At 44.0% G+C, this 24,631-nt stretch overlaps 1 protein-coding gene across 6 annotated transcripts in view; it reads left to right on the top strand.

Moving 5' to 3' along the window:
• The window catches only part of GALK2 (galactokinase 2), a 626,364-nt gene that overhangs the window by 34,663 nt on the left and 567,070 nt on the right, over window positions 1-24,631 (top strand). For 3 of the 6 annotated variants that reach the window (XM_056572232.1, XM_056572227.1, XM_056572229.1), the window contains exons 1-2: window positions 9,208-9,329; window positions 9,480-9,643. The exons of 1 other annotated variant lie outside the window; for it this stretch is intronic. In XM_056572232.1, the coding sequence (XP_056428207.1) occupies window positions 9,291-9,329; window positions 9,480-9,643 (203 nt within the window). In that variant the 5' untranslated portion in view covers window positions 9,208-9,290. Of the gene's footprint in view, window positions 1-9,207; window positions 9,330-9,349; window positions 9,644-24,631 lie in introns of those variants that run through there. 2 more of the 6 variants (XM_056572231.1, XM_056572230.1) reach the window with 2 other exon arrangements.

The following is a 24,631-nucleotide window of genomic DNA, read 5'->3' as shown; positions in this document are numbered from 1 at the left end:
CTTTTCTTGGTGAAAAATGTCATGAAAATTTAGAAAATTTAGCATTTTTCTAACTTTGAAACTCTCTGCTTGTAAGGAAAATGGATATTCCAAATAAATTATATATTGATTCACAAATACAATATGTCTACTTTATATTTGCATCATAAAGTTGACATGTTTCTACTTTTGGAAGACATCAGAGGGCTTCAAAGTTAAGCAGCAATTTTCCAATTTTTCACAAAATTTTCAAAATCAGAATTTTTCAAGAACTAGTTCAGTTTTGAAGTGGATTTGAGGGGTCTTCATATTATAAATACCCCATAAATGACCCCATTATAAAAACCGCACCCCCAAAGTATTCAAAATGACATTCAGAAAGTGTGTTAACCGTTTAGGTGTTTCATAGGAATAGCAGCAAAATGAAGGAGAAAATTCAAAATCTTAATTTTTTTATACTCTCATGTTCTTGTAGACCCAGTTTTTGAAATTTTACAAGGGATAAAAGGAGAAAAAGTCCCCCAAAATGTTTAACCTAATTTCTCTCGAGTAAGGAAATACCTCATATGTAGATGTCAAGTGCTCTGCGTGTGCACTACAAGGCTTAGAAGAGAGTTTTTCTGAAATGGTTTTTGGTGGGCATGTCACATTTAGGAAGCCCCTATGGTGCCAGAACAGAAAAAAACAAAAACAACAGGGCATACTATTTTGGAAACTACACCCCTCAAGGAACGTAATAAGGGGTCCAGTGAGCCTTAGTACCCCACAGGTGTTTGACGACTTTTCGTTAAAGTTTGATGTGTAAATGAATTTATTTATTTTTTCACAAAAATTCGAGTTTTCACCCAAATTTTACATTTTTGCAAGGGGTTATAGGAGAAAATGCCACCCAAAATTTGTAACCCCATCTCTTCTGAGAATGGAAATAACCCATGTGTGGATGTCAAGTGCACTGCGGGCGCACCACAATGCTCAGAAGAGAAAAAGTTACATTTGGCTTTTGTTAAGCAAATTTTGGTGAAATCGTTTTTGGGGGGCATGTCACATTAATGAAGCCCCTATGGTGCCAGAACAGCAAAAAAAAACATGGGATTCCCTCAAGGAATGTAACAAGGGGTACAATGAGCCTTAACACCCCACAGGTGTTTGACAAATTTCTGCTAAAGTTGGACAGGAAAATAAATTTTTTTATTTTTTTCACTAAAATGCTGATGTTACCCCAAATTTTTCATTTTCACAAGGGGTAATTGTAGAAAAAGCCTCCCAAAATGTGTAACCGCATACCTGATATGTGGATGTTAAGTGCTCTGCGGGTGAACTACAATGCTCAGAAGAGAAGGAGCCCCATTGAGCGTTTGGTGAGAGAATTTGGTTGGAATAGAAGTCAGGGGCCATGTGCATTTACAAATCTCCCCCCCCCCCCCCGTGGTGCCAGAACAGTGGACCCCCCCACATGTGACCCCATTTTGGAAACTACACCCCTTACAGAATTTAATAAGGGGTGCAGTGAACATTTACACCCTACTGGCGTTTGACAGATCTTTGGAACAGTGGGCTGTGCAAATGAAAAATTCAACTTTTCATTTTCACGGACCACTGTTCCAAAAATCTTTCAGACGCCAGTGGGGTGTAAATGCTCACTGTACCCCTAATTACATTACGTAAGGGGTATAGTTTCCAAAATGGGGTCACATGTGGGGGAGGGGGGTCCACTGTTCTGGCACTATGGGGGCTTTGTAAACACATATGGCCTTCAATTTCAAACACGTTCTCTCTCCAAAATCCCAATGGCGCTCCTTCTCTTCTGAGCATTGTAGTGCACCTGCAGAGCACTTAACATCCACATATGGGGTATGTTCTTACTCAGAAGAAATGGGGCTACAAATTTTTTTTCATTTTCACATCCACCCCCGTGCAAATCACCAATTTAGACCTCAAACGTACATGGTGTGCTCTCACTCCTGAGCCTTGTCGTGTGCCCACAGAACATTTTACACCCACATATAGGGTATTTCCGTATTCAGGAGAAATTGCGTTACAAATTTTGGGGGTCTTTTTTTTTCCTTTTAACACTTGTGAAAATTAAAAGTATGCGGCAAATTTTTTTTTTACACTAACATGCTGGTGTAGACCTTTTCATAAGGGGTAAAAGGAGAAAAAGCCCCCCAAAATTTGTAACACAATTTCTCCCAAGTACGGAGGTACACCACATGTGGCCTTAAACTGTTTCTTTGAAATACGACAGGGCTCCAAAGCGAGAGAGCGCCATGTGCATTTGAGGCCTAAATTGGGGATTTGAATCTGCCACAAAAATACCCCACGGCAGTGTTTCCCAAACAGGGTGTCTCCAGCTGTTGCAAAACTCCCAGCATGCCTGGACAGTCAGTGGCTGGAGGCTCTGTCTTGGAAACAGTGCCGTACAAGACTTTTTTTTTTATTGGGGGGGGGAGACTGTGTAGGGGTATGTGTATATGTAGTGTTTTACTTTTTATTTTGTGTAGGTGTAGTGTAGTGTTTTTAGGAAACATTCACACGGTTGGGTTTACAGTGAGTTTGAGCTGGGAGTTTGAGCTACGGCTGAAAATTTGCCGCATCTCAAACTTGCAGCAGAAAACTTGCTGTAAACCCACCCGTGTTAATGTACCCTGTACATTCACATGGGGGGGGGGGGGGGGGGGGGGGCAAACCTCCAGCTGTCGCAAAACTACAACTCCCAGCACGCACTGACAGACCATATATGCTGAGAGTTGTAGTTATGCAACAGCTGGAGGCACATTGGTTGCGAAACACTGAGCGTTTGTTACTTAACTCAGTGTTTCGCAACCAGTGTGCCTCCAGCTGTTGAAAAACATATACACACTTTTTATTATTGCCGACTACATTTTTAGGTCCTCGCCCACATAAATTGATCCCTGTTTTAAAAATTTATAAAAATTTTGTTATAAAAAACATACTTTTCTTTAGATACAATTTTTTCCTTCACTACTGTATCTCTTTTTTATTTTTTTTAATGGCACCCTACAAAATTTTATTAAAAAAGGTATCTTCATCACTTTTTTGGATTGCTAAAGTCCAAAAAAGAATAAAAACCGCCTGCAAAAACACCAAAGTTAAAACCCACATACCGTTTTTCTTGGCGTTTTTTTTACTCCCATAGACTTCTATGGGAGAAAAACGCCACGATTTTGACAAAAAAATCACCAGTGGCTCAACAAGCAGCGATTTTGGAAAACCACCAAGGAGCTGAAAAAAGCCAAAAAAGAGTGAAAAAACGCCAAAGTGAAAAACACCAAGTGGCATAAGAATTTAGTGATTTCCCATTGATTTACAGCTAACATCTGGCCACAGCGTTTTTTGGCCGAAAAAACGCAATGCGGCAGAGTTGGCGTTTTTCTTGGCGTTCCCCCCCCCCCCCCCCAAAAAAAAAAAAAAAACGAGTAGAAACTTAGTCTAAGGGCTCATTCACATAGGCGGATTTGATTGCGAACTCACAGCGTGTTTCATGCTGCAAGTTTGAATGGGTATGGATTCTCCGCAGCAGATTTCTTAACAGTGGAAAGTTTGTGATCAAATCCATCTGTGTGAACACGCCCTAAGGGTACGTTCACATGAGCGGATTTTCGCAGCGTATTTTGGTGTGGATCCGCTGGTGAAGGCCCGCTCTATGCTGTCTTTACATGTGCCTGCTCATAGCGGCAATACGCCGCTACGAGCAGACACACTGCGATGTGTGAGTCGCAGTATACTCGCACATCGCGGGAGCTCTCTGCCTAGCTCAGAGCAGGGAGAGCGGCCGCGATGTGCGAGTACGCTGCGCACATCGCTGCAGGGTGTCTGCTCCTCGCGGCTTATTGCCGCTACGAGCAGGCACATGTAAAGACAGCATAGAATAGGCCTTCACCAGTGGATCAGCAGCCTAAAATATGCTGTAAATCCGCTCATGTGAATGTACCCTAAGGGTGCGTTCACACACTCAAAACTAGCAGCATGTTTCCCTCTGCAGGAAATCCACTTCGAGTTATGCTATCATTCATTATATAGGTCCGCTGGGAGTCTGCACATCTGCCACTACTGCAGAGGGTGTATACACACACAAACCGACTCCTCTGTGAATCTGAAGTTGTGGATTTTACAAGGTAATCAAAAATACATAGGAATTGCCTTGTAAAATCCACACTTGCAGAATTGCAATTACAGATTTTACAACTTCAAGTCCTCAGCAAATCTTGTGTTTGTGAATGCACCCTGGGTTTAAGATCAACTCCTTGTTTTGGCCACACTTTTGAGCTATTGTGTATCATAGAGTACTGTAGCACTGTGTCCAGTAGTGTACTGTAGCTGTTGTGTCCGGTAGTTTACTGTAGCTTTTGTGTCCCGTAGCGTACTAGAGTTTTTGTGTCTTGTAGCGTACTGTAGCTATTGTGTCCTGTAGCATACTGTAGCTATTGTGTCCTGTAGCGTACTGTGGATATTGTGTCCTGTAGCGTACTTTAGCTATTGTGTTGTATAGCCTATTGTTGCTTATGTGTCTTGTAGCTGTACTGCAGCTACTGTGTCCCATTGCCTAATGCAGCTTTTGTGTACCATAGTTTACTGCAGCTATTGTGTCCTGTAGCGTACTTTAGCTATTGTCTCTTGTAGCTGTACTGCAGCTAGTGTCCCATAGCTTACTGCAGCTATTGTGACCGTAACGTATTGTAGCTGTTGTGTCTTGTAGTTTAGTGCAGCTATTGTGTCCTGTAGTTTATTGTAGCAAGTGTTCTGTAGCGTACTGCAACTAGTGTCCCAAAGTGTACTGTAGCTATTGTGTCCTGTAGCATACTAGAGCTAATGTGTATGCAGCTAGCGTCAGGTAGCATCTGTAACTTGGAGCCCCAGATCGAGGGAGATTATCAGTGGTCTTGTATGTCTTCCATTTTCTAATAATTGCTCCCACAGTTGATTTCTTCACACCAAGCTGCTTGCCTATTGCAGATTCAGTCTTCCCAGCCTGGTGCTGGTCTACAATTTTGTTTCTGGTGTCCTTCTACAGCTCTTTGGTCTTGGTCATAGCGGAGTTTGGAGTGTGACTGTTTGAGGTTGTGGACAGGTGTCTTTTAAACTGATGACAAGTTCAAACAGGAGCCATTAATACAGGTATTGAGTGGGGGACAGAGGAGACTCTTAACCCCTTAACGACGCAGGACGTATATTTACGTCCTGCGCCGGCTCCCGCGATATGAAGCGGGATCGCGCCGCGATCCCGCATCATATCGCGTCGGTCCCGGCGCTCATAAACGGCCGGGACCCGCGGCTAATACCACACATCGCTGATCGTGGCGATGTGTGGTATTAACCCTTTAGAAGCGGCGGTCAAAGCTGACCGCCGCTTCTAAAGCGAAAATGACCCGGCTGCTCAGTCGGGCTGTTCGGGACCGCCGTGGTGAAATCGCGGCGTCCCGAACAGCTGGCAGGACACCGGGAGGGCCCTTACCTGCCTCCTCGGTGTCCGATCGGCGAATGACTGCTCCGTGCCTGAGATCCAGGCAGGAGCAGTCAAGCACCGATAACACTGATCACAGATGTGTTAATACACACCTGTGATCAGGATGAGAGATCAGTGTGTGCAGTGTTATAGGTCCCTATGGGACCTATAACACTGCAAAAAAAAAGTAAAAAAAAAAAGTGTTAATAAAGGTCATTTAACCCCTTCCCTAATAAAAGTTTGAATCACCCCCCTTTTCCCATAAAAAAAATAAAACAGTGTAAAAAATAAAATAAAAATAAACATATGTGGTATCGCCGCGTGCGTAAATGTCCGAACTATAAAAATATATCATTAATTAAACTGTACGGTCAAAAGCGCATTTTTGGTCACTTTTTATACCATTAAAAAATGAATAAAAAGTGATCAAAAAGTCAGATCAAAACAAAAATCATACCGATAAAAACTTCAGATCACTGTGCAAAAAATGAGTCCTCATACCGCCCTGTACGTGGAAAAATAAAAAAGTTATAGGGGTCAGAAGATGACATTTTTAAACGTATAAATTTTCCTGCATGTAGTTATGATTTTTTCCAGAAGTGCGACAAAATCAAACCTATATAAGTAGGGTATCATTTTAACCGTATGGACCTACAGAATAATGATAAGGTGTAATTTTTACCGAAATATGCACTGTGTAGAAACGGAAGCCCCCAAAATTACAAAATGGCATTTTTTCTTCGATTTTGGTGCACAATGATTTTTTTTTCCGTTTCGCCGTGCATTTTTGGGTAAAATGACTAATGTCACTGCAAAGTAGAATTGGCGACGCAAAAAATAAGCCATAATATGGATTTTTAGGTGGAAAATTGAAAGGGTTACGATTTTTAAAAGGTAAGGAGGAAAAAACGAAAGTGCAAAAACGGAAAAACCCTGAGTCCTTAAGGGGTTAAAGAGGAAGTTACAGGTCGGTGAGAGCCAGAAATCTTGCTTGTTTGTAGGTGACCAAATACTTATTTTCCACCATAATTTGCAAATAAACTCTTTAAAAATCAGACAATGTGATTTTATGGATTTTTTTTTTCTCATTCTGTCTCTCATAGTTGAGGTATACGTATGATGAAAATTACGGGCCTCTCATCTTTTTAAGTGGGAGAACTTGCACAATTGGTGGATAACTAAATACTCCCCCCCACTGTAGGTGGGGGCAATGTGAGGGGACATGGCTAGGGGCAATGTGAGGGGATATGTCTGGGGGCAATGTGAGGGGATATGTCTGGGGGCAATGTGAAGGGATATAGCTGGGGGAATGTCAGGGAATATGGGGCAATGGCAGGGGGTATGGTTGGGAGCAATGTGATGGGATATGGGGGCAATGTCAGGAAATATGGAGGCAATTTGAGGAGACCTGCTCTATGGGGGCACTATTACTATGTAAAACAATACACATAGATAGTTTGAATAGAGGTGAAGATTGTGCTAGAATGAGGAGTCTGGCAGATTCTGTGAAGATGAGTTATGGCTGGAGAATTCATGATGGCCCGGGCCAGATGAATAAGAAAAGTGACTTTAATCAGAGAAGATGTCATCTGTGAGTCCTTACATGTAGCTGTAATCCCTTATATACGGTCTACAGTGCCTGTGTAGAGCTGATATATACCACTACTGTATATGGTCACTGTATGTGGGAATATTGATCTCTGTATAGTAGATTATTTAGTAATAGTATAGTGAAAAAAAAAAAAAGAATGCAACCACCATGGAGTGGCGAAATTAGCTTTTGTCTACGCTGGCAAAAATCCTTGCACCAGCCCTTTTGGCATCACTTTTTACATTATGACGAGGGATGGTGCACAGTGGACCTCATTCACCATGGAGGAGATTTATCAAGCTCCATAGTAGATTTTTTTTTTTTTACATAAAAAAGTTGCACATACTTACGCACATTTTTGCTTATTCCAAAGCACATTTCTGAAATCTGCTCACGTAGTAATTTTTTTTTCTTTTACCTTGCAGTGGTCATTTATTTATCAAATACGATAATCGCTATTTATGAAGAAAAAAAGTTGCATCTCCATTTAAAAGTCGCATATGTATTCCAGGTCCGACCCGGCTTACAGAAAGTGCATACGTCTGCAGATAAGGACATTAACACCCACTTTAACAAAGAAAAAAAATAATTATATAACTAATAACTATTAATTTTAAGGATGAAAATACACACTGCACGCCTTGATAATTTTAGGACACGTACATGCTGGCGTACCCACAACATTTTTAAATTAATGTTGTGTTAAAATAGAATACGGCACAAAATAATTGTGTCATTTTTATAGACTACATAAATAACCTATATGTGGCACTAACAATTTTCTTTAAAAAAAAATAAACATCCATAGTAAGGCTAGGTTCACATCATGTTTTCTCCCATAGCTGAAACCTCGCGCTCCTGTATGCCTTCGTATGCGCTCCCATATGTAATTCATTTCAATGAGCCGGCCGGAGTGAAACGTTCGGTCAGCTCATTTTTGCGCTGTATGCGCTTTTACAACCGGACCTAAAACCATGGTTGATCACAGTTTTAGGTCCGGTGAAAAAGCCCATACAGCGCAAAAATGAGCTGACCGGACCAAATGTTTCACTCCGGCCGGCTCATTGAAATGAATTATATATGGGAGAGCATACGAAGGCATACAGGAGCGCGAGGTTTCAGCTATGGGAGAAAACGTGATGTAAACCCAGCCTAATACAGCTTCATGTACATTTTGGGGTGGGTAACGTACCAAGCTTTTTTTTTTTTTTTTTTTTAATCTTGTGGCTTCACTATTGTTTATGTGCCTCTTAGTGCTGCGCTGTCTTCCTTCCTGACATAAACTCCGGCCTCAGCGCAGCGACGGAAGACTCCGCCCACCGTCACAAAATACGGGCTCAAAATGAAACAAAAAAAGCCTCCAGTATGGAGTACGGATATTCATGATGCGGCATAGTATGTTTTTAATATTTTTTAATTTCTGAGGAGGGTTGATGGGTAGTTGGAGTGCAGCTATTTAGTGCCAGGCTATCCAGTCAGAGTGTCATCCGATGCGGAACGACCTCCCCATCACTCTCTAGCAACGCTACTGGTAATAAAGGGTAGATAAAGAACTTCGGCTATTAACATAAGGGAAAACTTTTCTGCTTTAAGAATTGCTTTTGTAAGCGGGTTTCCCGGGTTTTGCTTACATGTGATTTATTTATCAAGGTCGTGTGACTATTTCATAAATAGGTCGCGTGTAAGGCTGCATTCACACTTCGTTTTTATGTAACAGGTGCCTGATCCGGCTGAGGGAGGGGCAAACCGGGCTCTCCCGTACCCCAGCCGGACCAGAACTGAAATCCATTTACTTTAATGAGCCGACCGGAGTCAAACGGTGACTCCAGTCGTCTCATTTTTGACCCGTATCCGGTTTTGTGACCGGACCTAAAACCGTAGTATACTACGGTTTTAGGTCAGGTAAGGAAGAAGTCACCGGTTGACTTCGGTCGGCTCATTAAAGTAAATAGATTTTAGCGCTGGTCCGGCTGGGGTACGGTAGAGACCGGTTTGCCCCTCCCCCAGCTGGATCCGACACCCATAATGTAAAGACTGAGCAAAAGTAAGTTAAAAAGAAAATTGTCATATAAAAGTCATACATTTGAAAAGAATGATAAATCTCCTGCAATATTGTTATACATTAAGTTTTGCATCATGGTATTTGGAATCTCCCCCCCCAAAAAAAAAATAGTAGACAGAGTTTGAGACAGAGTTTCCTGACAGAAGCACAGAGGTGAATGTGAACAGGACATTTACCACAGGAACAATCGTGTTATGCAGTGCCATGTCCAGCCTGACATTTCACTTCGGCAGGTAACATGCATAGTTTAGTGTCACGATAGAGCGGTATGAGGTGATTTCCTGTCAGTGATTTGGGCGGGAGCCTACACGTTATGTATGCATATTTGTCATGTAGCTGTGTACAGCCGCAGCCTCCCGTCCTCATACTGCTAGTGTATCCAGAAACAGGATTTCCGTGAGGTGTCTGGATCCGGAAGACGCGGTCGGGTGATTATCAGACAGTCCAGCACAGCTGACACAACACCGGGCAGCGCTCTCATCCCCGCTAACATGGCCGCCTCTGCTCCGCCACCGACCTTCCACATCCCGTTCACCGGCAATGACAGGTGAGACTGCGCCAGTGGGGGGCGTTGTTGTAGCATCGGTTGTGTCTCTGTTGAGCAGTGTTTCCCAACCAGGGTGCCTCCATCTAATGCAAAACTACAACTCCCAGCATGCCCGGACAGCCTTTGGCTGTCCGGGCATACTGGGAGTTGTAGTTTTGCAACAGCTGGAGGCACCCTGGTTGGGAAACACAGCTGTAGAGGATGCTGTACTGTACCACAGTGCACGTCTCACAGGGAATTTATCATGTGACCTGTTGAGACTAGCAACTTGGTGAACTATAAGTCCCAGCAATCTCTTGCAGTTGTGCATGCATGGTATGCTGATCTTCCCTATGACACCACAGGCATCTGTTTTTACAGTGTAATTCCACCATAACAGTTATCAATATTATTACTATGTCATTATTTAGGGTTTTTACAAGTACCCTGTGTCCACCAGGTAATGAAATTGTATGCTAGATATACACTGGACCACTGGGACCTGCACTGGTCAGAAGGATGAGAGTTGAGCTGAGAAAAATTAGTGCAGGTCCTTTTTTTTTGTTTTTTCACTGCTCAACTGCTGTAAAATACCGCACACCTGACACCCCTATTCAGGTCAATGGGATCCGGCGGTGTGAACTGGCTCTGACCTGTTTGGCACAAAAAAATAAAAATAAAATAGAGCACAAAAGCACCCTGAACTGCACAACGGTGTGATTGTGAACCTAGCCTCAGGTGGCAACAGCATCCAGCAGAATGAATGGAGAGATGGCAATGCTTGTGTGTCATTTGCTTTGTGGGCTTTAGGATCTGTTACCACACATACATTCTACATATGCCTAAAATTTCTGTTTCCAAAAAAATAAATAAAAAGCCCAAAATGTATATAATTTTAAAGGGTATCTCTCATCAAATAAACTTTTGATATATTTTAGATTAATGAATGTTGAATAACTTCCCAATAGCATGTTAATGAAAAATATGCTTCTTTCTATTGTATTTTTCCCGATCAGTCCTGTCAGCAAGCATTTCTGACTCATGCTGGAGTCCTAAACACTCAGAGCTGCCAGCCTGCTTTGTTCACAGCCAAACAGGCTGTGAACAAAGCAGGCTGGCAGCTCTGAGTGTTCTCCTTTGTGAACAAAGCAGACTGGCACCTCGTAGTGTTTAGGACTCCAGCATGAGTCTGAAATGCTTGCTGCCAGGACTGGTAGGGAGACCCCTAGTGGTCATTTCTTCAAAATGGAAAATTAAATTGAAAGAAGCATATTTTTTAATAACATGCAATTGTAAAGTTATTTTGCATACATTAATCTATAATATATCAAAAGTTTTTTTGATGAGAGGTACCCTTTAAGTGAAAAAAAAAATTGTATACTGTTTTAGTGGGACATAAATGTGTGGTAAGCAGTTGTAAGGCAATGTATAGGAGATATAGGGGGAGATTTATAAACATGAGCAGTTGACAAGTTGCCCATAGCAGCTGCTTTACTTTTCCTCTGCACAGGTTTTGATAAATCTCCCCATAGTACTCTACTTTTAACTACAGTGGCTCCTATCAAGTCTATAGATATACCAAGGAATATGTTTTAATACCTTTTAACTGACCAGGACCAAGGGCGTACAAGTACTTCCTGACATCCTGGTATTTTTTTGGTGACCAAGGGCGTACCTGTACGGTAAAAGGTAAAAAATAATAAATTAAAAAAAAAAAAAGTTAATGAAAGTGAATTAACCCCTTCCCTATTAAAAGTTTAAATCACCCCCCCCCCTTTTCCCATTTTATAAATAAAATAATCTAATAAAAAATAATCATGTGCGTAAATGTCCAAACTATTAACTTATAAGGTTAGCTAAACCACACGGTTGATGGCATATACGTAAAAAAAAATAAAAATAAAATACCAAAGCCCAAAATTGCATTTTTTGGGTTTTGCAGTAGATTTTGTTATTAAATAATTGATGTCATTACAAAGTATATTTTGGTGGAGCAAAAAACAAGCCCCTGGTTCTGTAGGTGCAAAATTGAAAGCGTTATGATTTTTAAAAGGGGAGGAGGAAAATACAAAAGTGCAAAAACGAAAATTGGCCAGGATCTTAACCCCTTAAGGACCAGGCCATTTTATACCTTAAGGACCGGAGCGTTTTTTGCAATTCTGACCACTGTCACTTTAAACATTAATAACTCTGGAATGCTTTTAGTTATCATTCTGATTCCGAGATTGTTTTTTCGTGACATATTCTACTTTAACTTAGTGGTAAAATTTTATGGTAACTTGCATCCTTTCTTGGTGAAAAATCCCAAAATTTTATGAAAAAAATGAAAATTTTGCATTTTTCTAACTTTGAAGCTCTCTGCTTGTAAGGAAAATGGATATTCAAAATATATATTTTTTGGGTTCACATATACAATATGTCTGCATAATAAAATTTATGAGTTTTTACTTTTGGAAGACACCATAGGGCTTCAAAGTTCAGCAGCAATTTTGAAATTTTTCACAAAATTTTCAAACTCACTATTTTTCAGGGACAGGTTCAGTTTTGAAGTGGATTTGAAGGGTCTTCATATTAGAAATACCCCATAAAAGACCCCATTATAAAAACTACACCCCCTAAAGTATTCAAAAAAACATTCAGTAAGTGTATTAACCCTTTAGGTGTTTCACAGGAATAGCAGCAAAGTGAAGGAGAAAATTCAAAATCTTCATTTTTTACACTTGCATGTTCTTGTAGACTCAATTTTTTAATTTTTGCAAGGGGTAAAAAGGAGAAAATTTTTACTTGTATTTGAAACCCAATTTCTCTTGAGTAAGGACATACCTCATATGTCTGTTAATTGTTCGGCGGGCGCAGTAGAGGGCTCAGAAGGGAAGGAGCGACAAATGGTTTTTGGGGGGCATGCCGCATTTAGGAAGCCCCTATGGTGCCAGGACAGCAAAAAAAAACACATGGCATACCATTTTGGAAACTAGACCCCTCAGGGAACGTAACAAGGGGTAAAGTGAACCTTAATACCCTACAGGTGATTCACGACTTTTGCATATGTAAAAAAAATATATATATTTTTTTTACCTAAAATGCTTGGTTTCCCAAAAATGTTACATTTTTAAAAAGGGTAATAGCAGAAAATACCCCCCAAAATTTGAAGCCCAATTTCTCCCGATTCAGAAAACACCCCATATGGGGGTGAAAAGTGCTCTGCTGGCGCACTACAGGTCTCAGAAGAGAAGGAGTCACATTTGGCTTTTTGAAAGCGAATTTTGCTCTGGGGGCATGCCGCATTTAGGAAGCCCCTATGGTGCCAGGACAGCAAAAAAAAAAACACATGGCATACCATTTTGGAAACTAGACCCCTCGGGGAACGTAACAAGGGGTAATTTGAACCTTAATACCCTACAGGTGTTTCACGACTTTTGCATATGTAAAAAAAAATATATTTTTTTTACCTAAAATGCTTGTTTTCCCAAAAATTTTTCATTTTTTAAAAGGGTAATAGCAGAAAATACCCCCCAAAATTTGAAGCCCAATTTCTCCCGAGTACGGCGATACCCCATATGTGACCCTAAACTGTTGCCTTGAAATACGACAGGGCTCCAAAGTGAGAGCGCCATGCGCATTTGAGGCCTAAATTAGGGACTTGCATAGGGGTGGACATAGGGGTATTCTACGCCAGTGATTCCCAAACAGGGTGCCTCCAGCTGTTGTAAAACTCCCAGCATGCCTAGACAGTCAGTGGCTATCTGGCAATACTGGGAGTAGTTGTTTTGCAACAGCTGGAGGCTCCGTTTTGGAAACAGTGGCGTACCAGACGTTTTTCATTTTTATTGGGGAGGGGAGGGGGGCTGTGTAGGGGTATGTGTATATGTAGTGTTTTTTACTTTTTATTTTATTGTGTGTTAGTGTAGTGTAGTGTTTTTAGGGTACAGTCACACGGGCGGGGGTTCACAGTAGTTTCTCGCTGGCAGTTTGAGCTGCGGCAGAAATTTTGCCGCACCTCAAACTTGCAGCCGGATACTTACTGTAATCCTCCGCCCATGTGAGTGTACCCTGTACGTTCACATTGGGGGGGAGGACATCCAGCTGTTGCAAAACTACAACTCCCAGCATGTACGGTCTATCAGTGCATGCTGGGAGTTGCAGTTTTGCAACAGCTGGAGGCACACTGGTTGTGAAACACCGAGTTTGGTAACAAACTCAGTGTTTTGCAACCAGTGTGCCTTCAGCTGTTGCAAAAGCTACAACCCCCAGCATGTACGGACAGCGGAAGGGCATGCTGGGTGTTGTAGTTATGCAACAGCTGGAGGCATACTACTTTGGCTGGGGATGCTGGGGATTGTAGTTATGCAACAGCTGGAGACACACTGGTTTGCTACTTAACTCAGTGTGCCTTCAGCTGTTGCAAAACTACAACTCTCAGCAGTCACCGACAGCCAACGGGCATGCTGGGAGTTGTAGTTATGCAACCACCAGATGCACCACTACAACTCCCAGCATGCACTTTAGCTGATTGTGCAAGCTGGGAGTTGTAGTTACACAACAGCTGAAGGTACACTTTTTCCATAGAAAGAATGTGCCTCCAGCTGTTGCAAAACTACAAGTCCCAGCATGCCCATAAGGGCATGCTGGGAGTTGTGGTGGTCTGCCTCCTGCTGTTGCATAACTACAGCTCCCAGCATGCCCTTTTTGCATGCTGGGAGCTGTTGCTAAGCAACAGCAGGAGGCTGTCACTCACCTCCAACGATCCTCGCTGCACCAGGTAAGTCCCTCGTCGTCTCCGCCGCCGCCGCTGCTCCTGGGGCCCCGATCCCAACAGGGGCGCAGGGGATCGGGGTCCCCAGCACCCGGGGTGCACGTCCCGCACCCGCTCACGTCCTCCGGAAGAGGGGCGGAGCGGGTTGCGGGAGTGACACCCGCAGCAGGCGCCCTGATTGGTCGGCCGGTAATCCGGCCGACGAATCAGGGCGATCGTGAGGTGGCACCAGTGCCACCTCACCCCTGCAGGCTCTGGCTGTTCGGCCAATAATTCCGGGTCACCGGGTCACTGGAGACCCGATTGACCCGGAATCTGCCGCAGATCGCTGGACTGAATTGTCCAGCGATCTGCGGCCATCGCCGACATGGGGGGTCATAATGACCCCCCCTGGGCGATATGCCCCGATGCCTGCTGAACGATTTCAGCAGGCATCGGGCACCGGCTCCGCTCCAGATGGTTGCGGGGGGCCGGTAAAACACATGACGTTCTCATACGTCATGTGTCCTTAAGGACTCTGAAATGGAGACGTATGAGAACGTCATGTGTCCTTAAGGGGTTAAAGGACATCTGCAGCCTAAATACACTTATCCCCTATCCACAGGATAGGAGATAAGTGTTTGATCACAGGAGGTCCGAATGCTGGGACCCCCTCGATCTCCTGCGCTGGGCCACGGCTCTGCCGCATGACGTTGCGGCCAACACGCCTCCTACATGTAGTACTATGGGAGAGGCAGGGATGCAACGTTCGTGCATCCCCGCCTCCCCCATAGAGCTGTATGTGGAGGGGGCGTACCGTCGACGCTACGCACATTAGCCGCAGCACAGTGCGGCAATGCCGGGGACCCATTCGGGAGATCAAATACTGTGGATAGGGGGATAAGTGTATTTAGGCTGCAGATGTCCTTAAAGGTTTAAATGGGCTTGGTCCTTAAGGGATTATAGGCCTTATTCACATGGGCGGATTATATTGCGTGTTAACATGTTTCCAGCTGCGGGTATGAATATGAATTTTAAGTCAATGGGGTATGCATCAGATTTTCCACAGCAGAAATTCTGAGAGGCAGTGCAGATTATAACTCGCTATAAAATATATGAGCCCTGAGCCGTTCACACTAATGCCATGTTCACACACCGGAATTTCCATGCTGGATTCTGTATTGAGTTCGGCACAGAAATTCTGCTGCAGCAGAGTCCCATTGAATTCAACGGGATTCTGCTGCTCTATGCACGCAGCGGAATTTCAGTTCCAGATGTTTCAAGCATGGAAATTCCATTTTTCATGTCCTCACAGAGAATGAACACATTTATTCTTTGGGCGGAGACTGCATGGAATGCATAGCCTTCTATTAGATGGCACATTCCTGTGTGGTCCTAGCGCCGGTATATTATGCTGGTGCCCCACAGTGTCCGGGATGTCCGCATGGAGATCATCCTTTTGGACATTCCGACGTGTGAACATAGCTTTACAGGATCTGCTGCGTATTTTCTTAAAAATATTGCTTGTCTGCTTTGAATTGAATTTACCCCTCTTTTCAGAAACTACGGGTGGACGTTCTGCACTTATACTTGATTCAGTCTCATTAAAGGAAAACTGTCAGCCTGTTAACCCACACTAAACTGGGTTATAGTGTGGGTGAATAGGAGTCCAATGAGGGGTCACATACTTAAATATGTCTAGTAGGTCCTGAGATCTGTCCCCCAGAAGATCCTCTGCAAAATTCAGTGAAGCACACACGGGTGGTGGGGCTCAGCCCACTTAATTTACATATTCATTTTCTGTGACTCCACATCCTAGTGAAGTGGAGTAACAGAAAAAAAATATGTATATTGAGGGGGCATAGCCCTGCCCCCTGTGTGCAATTCACTAAATTCAGCAGAGGATCCTGTGGGGGAAACACGGTATCTCAGGACCTATTGGACATATTTAAGTAAGTGACCCCTGGTTGGACTCCTGTTTACCCACACTATAACCAAGTGTATTGGGTTTAGTGTGGGTGAACAGGCTGACAGTTTTCCTGTAAGACCGCTCTGCAGAAATTCTGCTGTGTGCACAGTGCAGCAGAATCCTATTGAAATTGATAGGATTCTAAGAGGTATATTCCTGCGGAATCCTACTCATAAATTGCGCCTTGCAAACATGACCTTACACTGGAAATTCTGATGCAGAGATGTGACGAGTGCTAAGGGTGCATTCACATCACAATTTTGCAGTGTATGTTTTCAATTTGAAAACCAAATGCAACCATTTCTGTACTTTTTTTTTTTTACACTTTACTTTGCAGCAGTCCAGAACTTCTGCAGTGCTGCGGTACTACTACTACTCCCATCATGGAAAATACTCTTTTCCTTGATAGGAGTAGTAGTTCCCGGAGCTGTGTGATAACTATCACGCCCCCTCCCGTAGGCTTGCATTGAGGGGCGGAGCGTGACGTCACACAGGGGCGGAGGCGTGATGTCACACGCCACCGGCCCTGTTGTCGCCCGTAATCAGACCCGGAGCAAACGCGCTCCGGGGATTGATTACAAACGGGGTGCCGCGTGCATGATCCCGGGGGTCCCCAGCTGCGGGACTCTCGCGATCAGGCATCTTATCCCCTATCCTTTGGATAGAGGATAAGATGTGTAAGCAGCAGAGAACCCCTTTAAGGATGCAGGGCATATGGGTACGCCCCCCGTTCACAAGTCCTTAACCCCTTAAGGACGCAGGACGTAAATGTACGTCCTGGTGAGGTGGTACTTAACGCACCAAGACGTACATTTATGTCCTAAGCATAACCGCGGGCATCGGAGCGATGCCCGTGTCATGCGCGGCTGATCCCGGCTGCTGATCGCAGCCAGGGACCCGCCGGCAATGGCCGACGCCCGCGATCTCGCGGGCGTCCGCCATTAACCCCTCAGGTGCCGGGATCAATACAGATCCCGGCATCTGCGGCAGTTCGCCATTTAAATGGACGATCGGATCGCCCGCAGCGCTGCTGCGGGGATCCGATCATTCATAATGCCGCACGGAGGTCCCCTCTCCTTCCTCCGTCCGGCTCCCGGCGTCTCCTGCTCTGGTCTGTGATCGAGCAGACCAGAGCAGAAGATGACCGATAATACTGATCTGTTCTATGTCCTATACATAGAACAGATCAGTATTAGCAATCATGGTATTGCTATGAATAGTCCCCTATGGGGACTATTCAAGTGTAAAAAAAAAATGTAAAAGTAAAAGTAAAAAAAAAGTGAAAAATCCCCTCCCCCAATAAAAAAGTAAAACGTCCGTTTTTTCCTATTTTACCCCCAAAAAGCGTAAAAAACATTTTTTATAGACATATTTGGTATCGCCGCGTGCGTAAATGTCCGAACTATTAAAATAAAATGTTAATGATCCCGTACGGTGAACGGCGTGAACGAAAAAAAATAAAAAATGTCCAAAATTCCTACTTTTTTAATACATTTTATAAAAAAAAAAATTATAAATGTATTAAAAGTTTTTTATATGCAAATGTGGTATCAAAAAAAAGTACAGATCATGGCGCAAAAAATGAGCCCCCATACCGCCACTTATACGGAAAAATAAAAAAGTTAGAGGTCATCAAAATAAAGGGATTATAAACGTACTAATTTGGTTAAAAAGTTTGTGATTTTTTTTAAGCGCAACAATAATATAAAAGTATATAATAATGGGTATCATTTTAATCGTATTGACCCTCAGAATAAAGAACACACGTCATTTTTACCATAAATTGTACGGCGTGAAAACAAAACCTTCCAAAATTAGCAAAATTGCGTTTTTCGTTTTAATTTCCCCACAAAAATAGTGTTTTTTGGTTGCGCCATACATTTTATGATATAATGAGTGATGTCATTACAAAGGACAACTGGTCGCGCAAAAAACAAGCCCTCATACTAGTCTGTGGATGAAAATATAAAAGAGTTTTTAGAAGGCGAGGAGGAAAAAATGAAAACGTAAAAATTAAATTGTCTGAGTCCTTAAGGCCAAAATGGGCTGAGTCCTTAAGGGGTTAAAGGGGTATTCCAGGAAAATCCTTTTTATTTTATTTCATTTTATTTATTTTTTTTATTCATCAACTGGCTCCAGAAAGTTAAACAGATTTGTAAATTACCGTATTTTTCGCCGTATAAGACGCACTTTTTCTTCCCCAAAACGTGGGGGGAAAAGTTGGTGCGTCTTATATGGCGAATATACGCCCGAGGCTGCTGCGGGCGAGAGCGGGAAGTCAGCGGTAAGTACAGAGGCTGCGGCGGTGCGGTACAGCGCTGACTACCCGCTCCCCACCCGCAGCAGCCTCGTGAGTCATGAGACCGCCGGTGAATTTTTCACCTCACACCGGCTAGGTTTATTGCCCTATGCCTGGAACATACAGTTCCGGGTGCCGGGCAAGTGAATTACTAATAACTGTATACTAAAAACCAGGGGGCCTCCAGCTGTTCTGAAACTACAACTACCAGCATGCCCGGACCGGCAAAGGCTGTCTGGGCATGCTGGTAGTTGTAGTTTCACAACAGCTGGAGGCCCCCTGGTTTTTAATATACAGTATTAGTTTTTACCTGCTCTGGCCGGCCCCCGCCTGCAGCCGCACACAGGAGCCGGCCCGGGCACATAAAATCATAGGTTTTCCTATGCCGGACATCCCTATGTCCCGAAAAATCTTTTCGGGACATAAGGATGTCCGCGGGTCACTCACCGTTCCCCGGCCGATGCGCGTCCTCCTCCGGTCCTCCTGCGGTCTTCCTGCGATCCTCCGCCTCTCTATGGTTGTACGCACGGGACCTCAGTGACGTCCCGTGCGTACAACCATAGAGGCATCGGAGGAAGACGCACGCCGACCGGGGCCTGGTGAGTGACCGGCGGTGTGTAATCTTCAGCATTCCGGTCACCGCTCCTTCGGTCCCGGGACTGCTGCTATGGTCCATAGGCCATAGCAGTAGATGTGACACTGGGCCAGAGGAGCAGTGACCGGATCACTGTGGGGGCAGCACACAGAGATACAGCCTCCAGCCATACACTGTATATGGCTGGAAGCTGTATGTCTGTGGGGGGGGGAGCTGCCTACTATTGCGGGGGAACTATACTGCCAACCATTGTGGGGGAACTATACTGCCAACCATTGTGGGGGAACTATACTGCCAACCATTGTGGGGGAACTATACTGCCAACCATTGTGGGGGAACTATACTGCCAACCATTGTGGGGGAACTATACTGCCAACCATTGTGGGGGAACTATACTGCCAACCATTGTGGAGGGTGGGGAGCTGCCTACCATTTTGGAGGGGGGGGGAGCTGCCTACCATTGTGGGGGAACTATACTGCCAACTATTGTGGGGGGGAGCTGCCAGTGCCTACCATTGTGGGGGAACTATACTGCCAACTATTGTGGGGGAACTATACAGCCAACTATTGTGGGGGAACTATACTGCCAACCATTGTGGGGGGGAGGGGGGAGGAGCTGCCTACCATTGTGGGGGAACTATACTGCCAACTATTGTGGGGGAACTATACTGCCAATCATTGTGGTGGGGAGGGGGAAGGAGCTGCCTACTGTTGTGGGGGAACTATACTGCCAACTATTGTGGGGGGAGGAGCTGCCTACCATTGTGGGGGAACTATACTGCCAACTATTGTGGGGGAACTATACTGCCAACTATTGTGGGGGAACTATACTGATATAAAATATTTTACTACAGTATTTGGTTCAGAATCTTTTTTTCTAGATTTTCCTCCTTTAAAATTGGGTGCGTCTTATATGCCGGAGCGTCTTATATGGCGAAAAATACGGTACTTCTATTAAAAAAAAATGTATCCTTCCAATAATTATCAGCTGCTGAAGTGGAGTTGTTCTTTTCTGTCTGGCAACATGCTCTCTGTTGACATCCCTGCTTGTCTCGGGAACTGCATAGAGTAGACACGTGTCATCAGAGAGCACTTAGACAGAAAAGAACAACTCAACTTCAGCAGCCCATAAGTACTGAAAGGATTAAGATTTTTTTTAATAGAAGTAATTTACAAATCTGTTTAACTTTCTGGAGCCAGTCGATAGATAGAAATCTATCTATCTATCTATCTATGTGTGTGTGTGTGTGTGTTTTTTTTTTACTGGATAACCCCTTAAAGGATTCAGCAGGCATCCTGTGGAAATGCCTGGTGGGGGTGGGGGGGGGGGGTGGGGGGGGGAGGGTCCTGAGATGTCCCCATGTCGGCGATCGCTGCAAATCGCCGATCAATTCAGATCAGCGACTTGCGGCAATTCCGGGCTGATCGGGTCTCTGGTGAACTGATCACCCGAAAAATAGGAATGATCGGAGCTGTCAGAGACAGCCCCGATCATCCTAAAGGATAGGAGCGAGGTGGCAGGGGTGCCACCTCCTCCTATCCCCTGCCATTGGTCGGTTTGCACTGACCGACCAAAGGCAGTTGGGGGCGGGGGGATTAAAGTTTATTTCCCCCACTCTGCCCGGCCCTGGATGTCCGGGCAGAGTGGGGGAAGATGGCGGCGGGTGCCGGAGCACATCAGGATGGCGAGGGCGGCAGCGGAGACAGTGGTGGAGGCAGCAGTACAGATCAGTGGTAATTGATCTTTACTGCTGCCTTCTAGGAGTTGCCAAACTACAACTCCCAGTTTGCCCAGACTGCCAAAGGCTGTCTTGGCATGCTGGCAGTTGTAGTTTTGCAACATCTGGAGGGCCACAGTTTGAAGACCACTATACAGTGGTGCCCAAGCTGTAGCCCTCCCAGATGTTGCAAAACTACAACTCCAAGCATGCTCAGACTGCCCAGGCATGCTGGGAGTTGTTGTTTGGCAACATCTGGCCCTTCAGATGGTGTCCAAACTGTTCTCCTCCAGTTGTTGCAAAACTACAAATGCCAACATGACCGTTGGCAGTCTGGGCATGCTGGAAGCTGTAGTTTTTGCAACAGCTGGAGGCACACAGGTTGGGAAACACAAACTCTGTGTTTTGCAACCAGTTTGCCTCCAATTGTTGCATAACTACAACCCCCAGCATGCACGGACAGCCAAAGGGCATGCTGGGATTGTTAGTAGTATTCCTCGAGCCATTGCATAGCTACAAGTCCCAGCATGCCCTTCAGCTGTCACTGCATACTGAGAGTTGTAGTTTTTGCAACAGCTAAAGGCACACTGATTGCAAAACACAGTTTGTTACCTAACTCAGTGTTTCGCAACCAGTGTGCCTCCAGCTGTTGAAAACTAAAACTGCCAGAATGCCCTTTAGCTGTCCGTACGTGCTGGGAGTTGTACGTTTGCAACAGCTGGAGGCACACTGGTTGCGAAACTTTGAGTTAAGTAACAAACTCTCAGTATTTTGCAACCAGTGTGCCTCCAACTGTTGCATAACTACAACACCCAGCATGCGCGGACAGCCAATTGGCATGCTGGGAGTTGTAGTTTTGGAACAGCTGGAGGTTTGCGCCCCCCCCCCCCCCCATCTGAATGGGTTTACAGTGAGTTACTCGCTGCAAGTTTGAGATGCAGCAAATTTTTCGCTGCAGCTCAAACTCCCTAAAAACACTACACTACACAAAATAAAAAGTAAAGCACTACATATACACGTACCCACTACCCCCCCCCCCCCCCCCCCCCCCAAATAAAAATGAGAAATGTCTGGTATGGCACGGTTTCTAGAACAGAGCCTCCAGCTATTGCAAAACAAGAACTCCCAGTATTGCCGGACAGTCATTGACTATCCAGGCATGCTGGGAGTTTTGCCACAGCTGGAGGCACTCTGTTTGGGAAACACTGCCGTAGGCTAATTTTGGTATCGGAGGCAAGTGTAATTGTTGCAACCGGGTCCGTCCCTATGCAAATCCCTAATTTAGGCCTCAAATGCGCATGGCGCTCTCTCACTTCGGAGCCCTGTTGTATTTCAAGGCAACAGTTTAGTGCCACATATGGGGTATTTTCGTACTCTGGAGGAATTGCCTAACAAATTTTGGGGCACTTTTTCTCCTTTTACCCCTTATGAAAAGGTAAAGTTGGGGTCTACTCCAGCATGTTATTGTAAAAATTTTTATTTTTTACACTAACATGCTGGTGTTGCCCCATACACTTTCACAAGAAGTAAAAGGAAAAAAAAAAGACCCCCAAAATTTGTAACACAATTTCTTCTGAGTACGGAAACACCCAATATGTGGTCGTAAAATGCTCTGCGACCGCACAGCAGGGCTCAAGAGTGAGAGCGCCATGTACATTTGAGGTGATTTGCACAGGGGTGGCTGATCGTTACAGCAGTTCTGAGATAAATACAAAAAAACACCCACATGTGACCCTATTTTGGAAACTACACCCCTCACGGAATGTAATAAGGGATATAGTGAGCCTTAAAGGGGTACTCCGGTGAAAAAGTTTTTTCTTTTAAATCAACTGGTGCCAGAAAGTTAAACATATTTGTAAATTACTTCTATTAAAAAATCTTAATCCTTCCAGTACTTATTAGCTGCTGAATGCTACAGAGAAATTCCTTTCTTTTTGGAACACTGATGACATCACGAGCACAGTGCTCTCTGCTGACATCTCTGTCCATTTTAGCAACCATGCATAGCAGATGCATAGCAGATGTATGCTAAGTGCAGCATGGTGGCTCAGTGGTTAGCACTGCTGCCTTGCAGTGCTAGGGCCTTGGGTTCAAATCCCACTAAAGACAACAATAAATAAAGACTTCTTCTTCTTCTTCTTATTATTATTATTATAATAACGTCAGCAAAGAGCACCGTGCTCGTGATGTCATCATAGAGCATTCCAAAAAGAAAAGAATTTCCTCTGTAGTATTCAGCAGCTAATAAGTACAGGAAGGATTAAGATTTTTTTAATAGAAGTAATTTACAAATCTGTTTAACTTTCCGGAGCCAGTTGATTTAAAAGAAAAAAGGTTTTCACCGGAGTACCCCTTTAACACCCCACAGGTGTTTGGAGAATTGTCGTTAAAGTTGGACGTGAAAATGATTATTATTATTTTTTTTCACTAAAATGCTGGTGTTATCCCAAATTTTTCATTTTCACAAGGGGTAATAGGAAAAAAGCCCCCCATTTCTTCTGAGTATGGAAATACCCCATAAGTGGATGTACAGTGCTCTGTGGCGCACTACAATGCTCAGAGAAGGACCACCATTGGGCTTTTTGGAGAGGGAATGTGTCTGGAATTGAAGGCCATGTGCGTTTACAAAGCCCCATGGTGCCAGAACAATGGACCCCCCCCACATGTGACCCCATTTTGGAAACTACACCCCTCACAGAATTTAACAAGGGGTGCAGTGAGCATTTATGCCCCACAGGTGTCTGACAGATTTTTTGAACAGTGGTCCATGAAAATGAAAAATGTTATTTTTTATTTGCACAGACCACTGTTCCAAAGGTCTGTCAAACACCAGTGGGGTGAAAATGCTCACTGCACCCCTTCTTACATTCCGTGAGCGGTGTAGTTTACAATATGGGGTCACATGTGGGGGGGGGGGGGGAGTCCACGATTCTGGCACCACGGGGGGCTTTGTAAATGCACATGGCCCCCGACTTCCATTCCAAACAAATTCTCTCTCCAAAAGTCCAATGGCGCTTCTTCTTTTCTGAGCATTGTAGTGTGGCAGCAGAGCACTTTACATCCACATATGGGGTATTTCCATACTCAGAAGAAACGGGGTAAAACATTTTGGAAATAAAACATTTTTGTGAAAAAAATCGAAGTTTTCATTTTCACGTTCACTTTAGCAGAAATTTGTTCAACACCTGTGGGTTTTTAAGGCTCACTGTATCCCTTGTTATGTGACTTGAGGTGTGTAGTTTCCCAAATAGTATGCCATGTGTGGTGTTTATTTTTTATTTTTTTGCTGTTCTGGCACATAGGGGCTTCCTAAATGGGACATGCCCCCCAAAAATAATTTCTGCTAAATTTGCTTTCAAAAAGCCAAATGTGGCTCCTTCTCTTCTGAGCATTGTAGTACGCCAGCAGAGCACTTGATGTCCACACATGGGGTATTTCCATACTCAGAAGAAATGGGGTTACAAATTTTGGGGGCATTTTCTCCTATCACCCCTTGTAAAAATGTAAAATTTGGAAAGAAAACAGCACTAGTGAAAAAAAATTTCATTTACACATCCAAGGTTAATGAAAAGTCATTAAACACCTGTGGGGTGTTAAGGCTCACTGTACCCCTTGTTACGTTCCTTGAGGGGTGTAGTTTCCAAAATAGTATGCATTGTGTTTTATTTTTTATTTTTTTATTATTATTATTATTAT

This window comes from Hyla sarda, chromosome 4, assembly GCF_029499605.1.
Source record: "Hyla sarda isolate aHylSar1 chromosome 4, aHylSar1.hap1, whole genome shotgun sequence".
Classification (NCBI taxonomy): Eukaryota; Metazoa; Chordata; class Amphibia; order Anura; family Hylidae; genus Hyla; species Hyla sarda.
The sequence above is the reverse complement of the archived record's forward strand: the minus strand, read 5'-3'. Positions and strand labels throughout refer to the sequence as shown.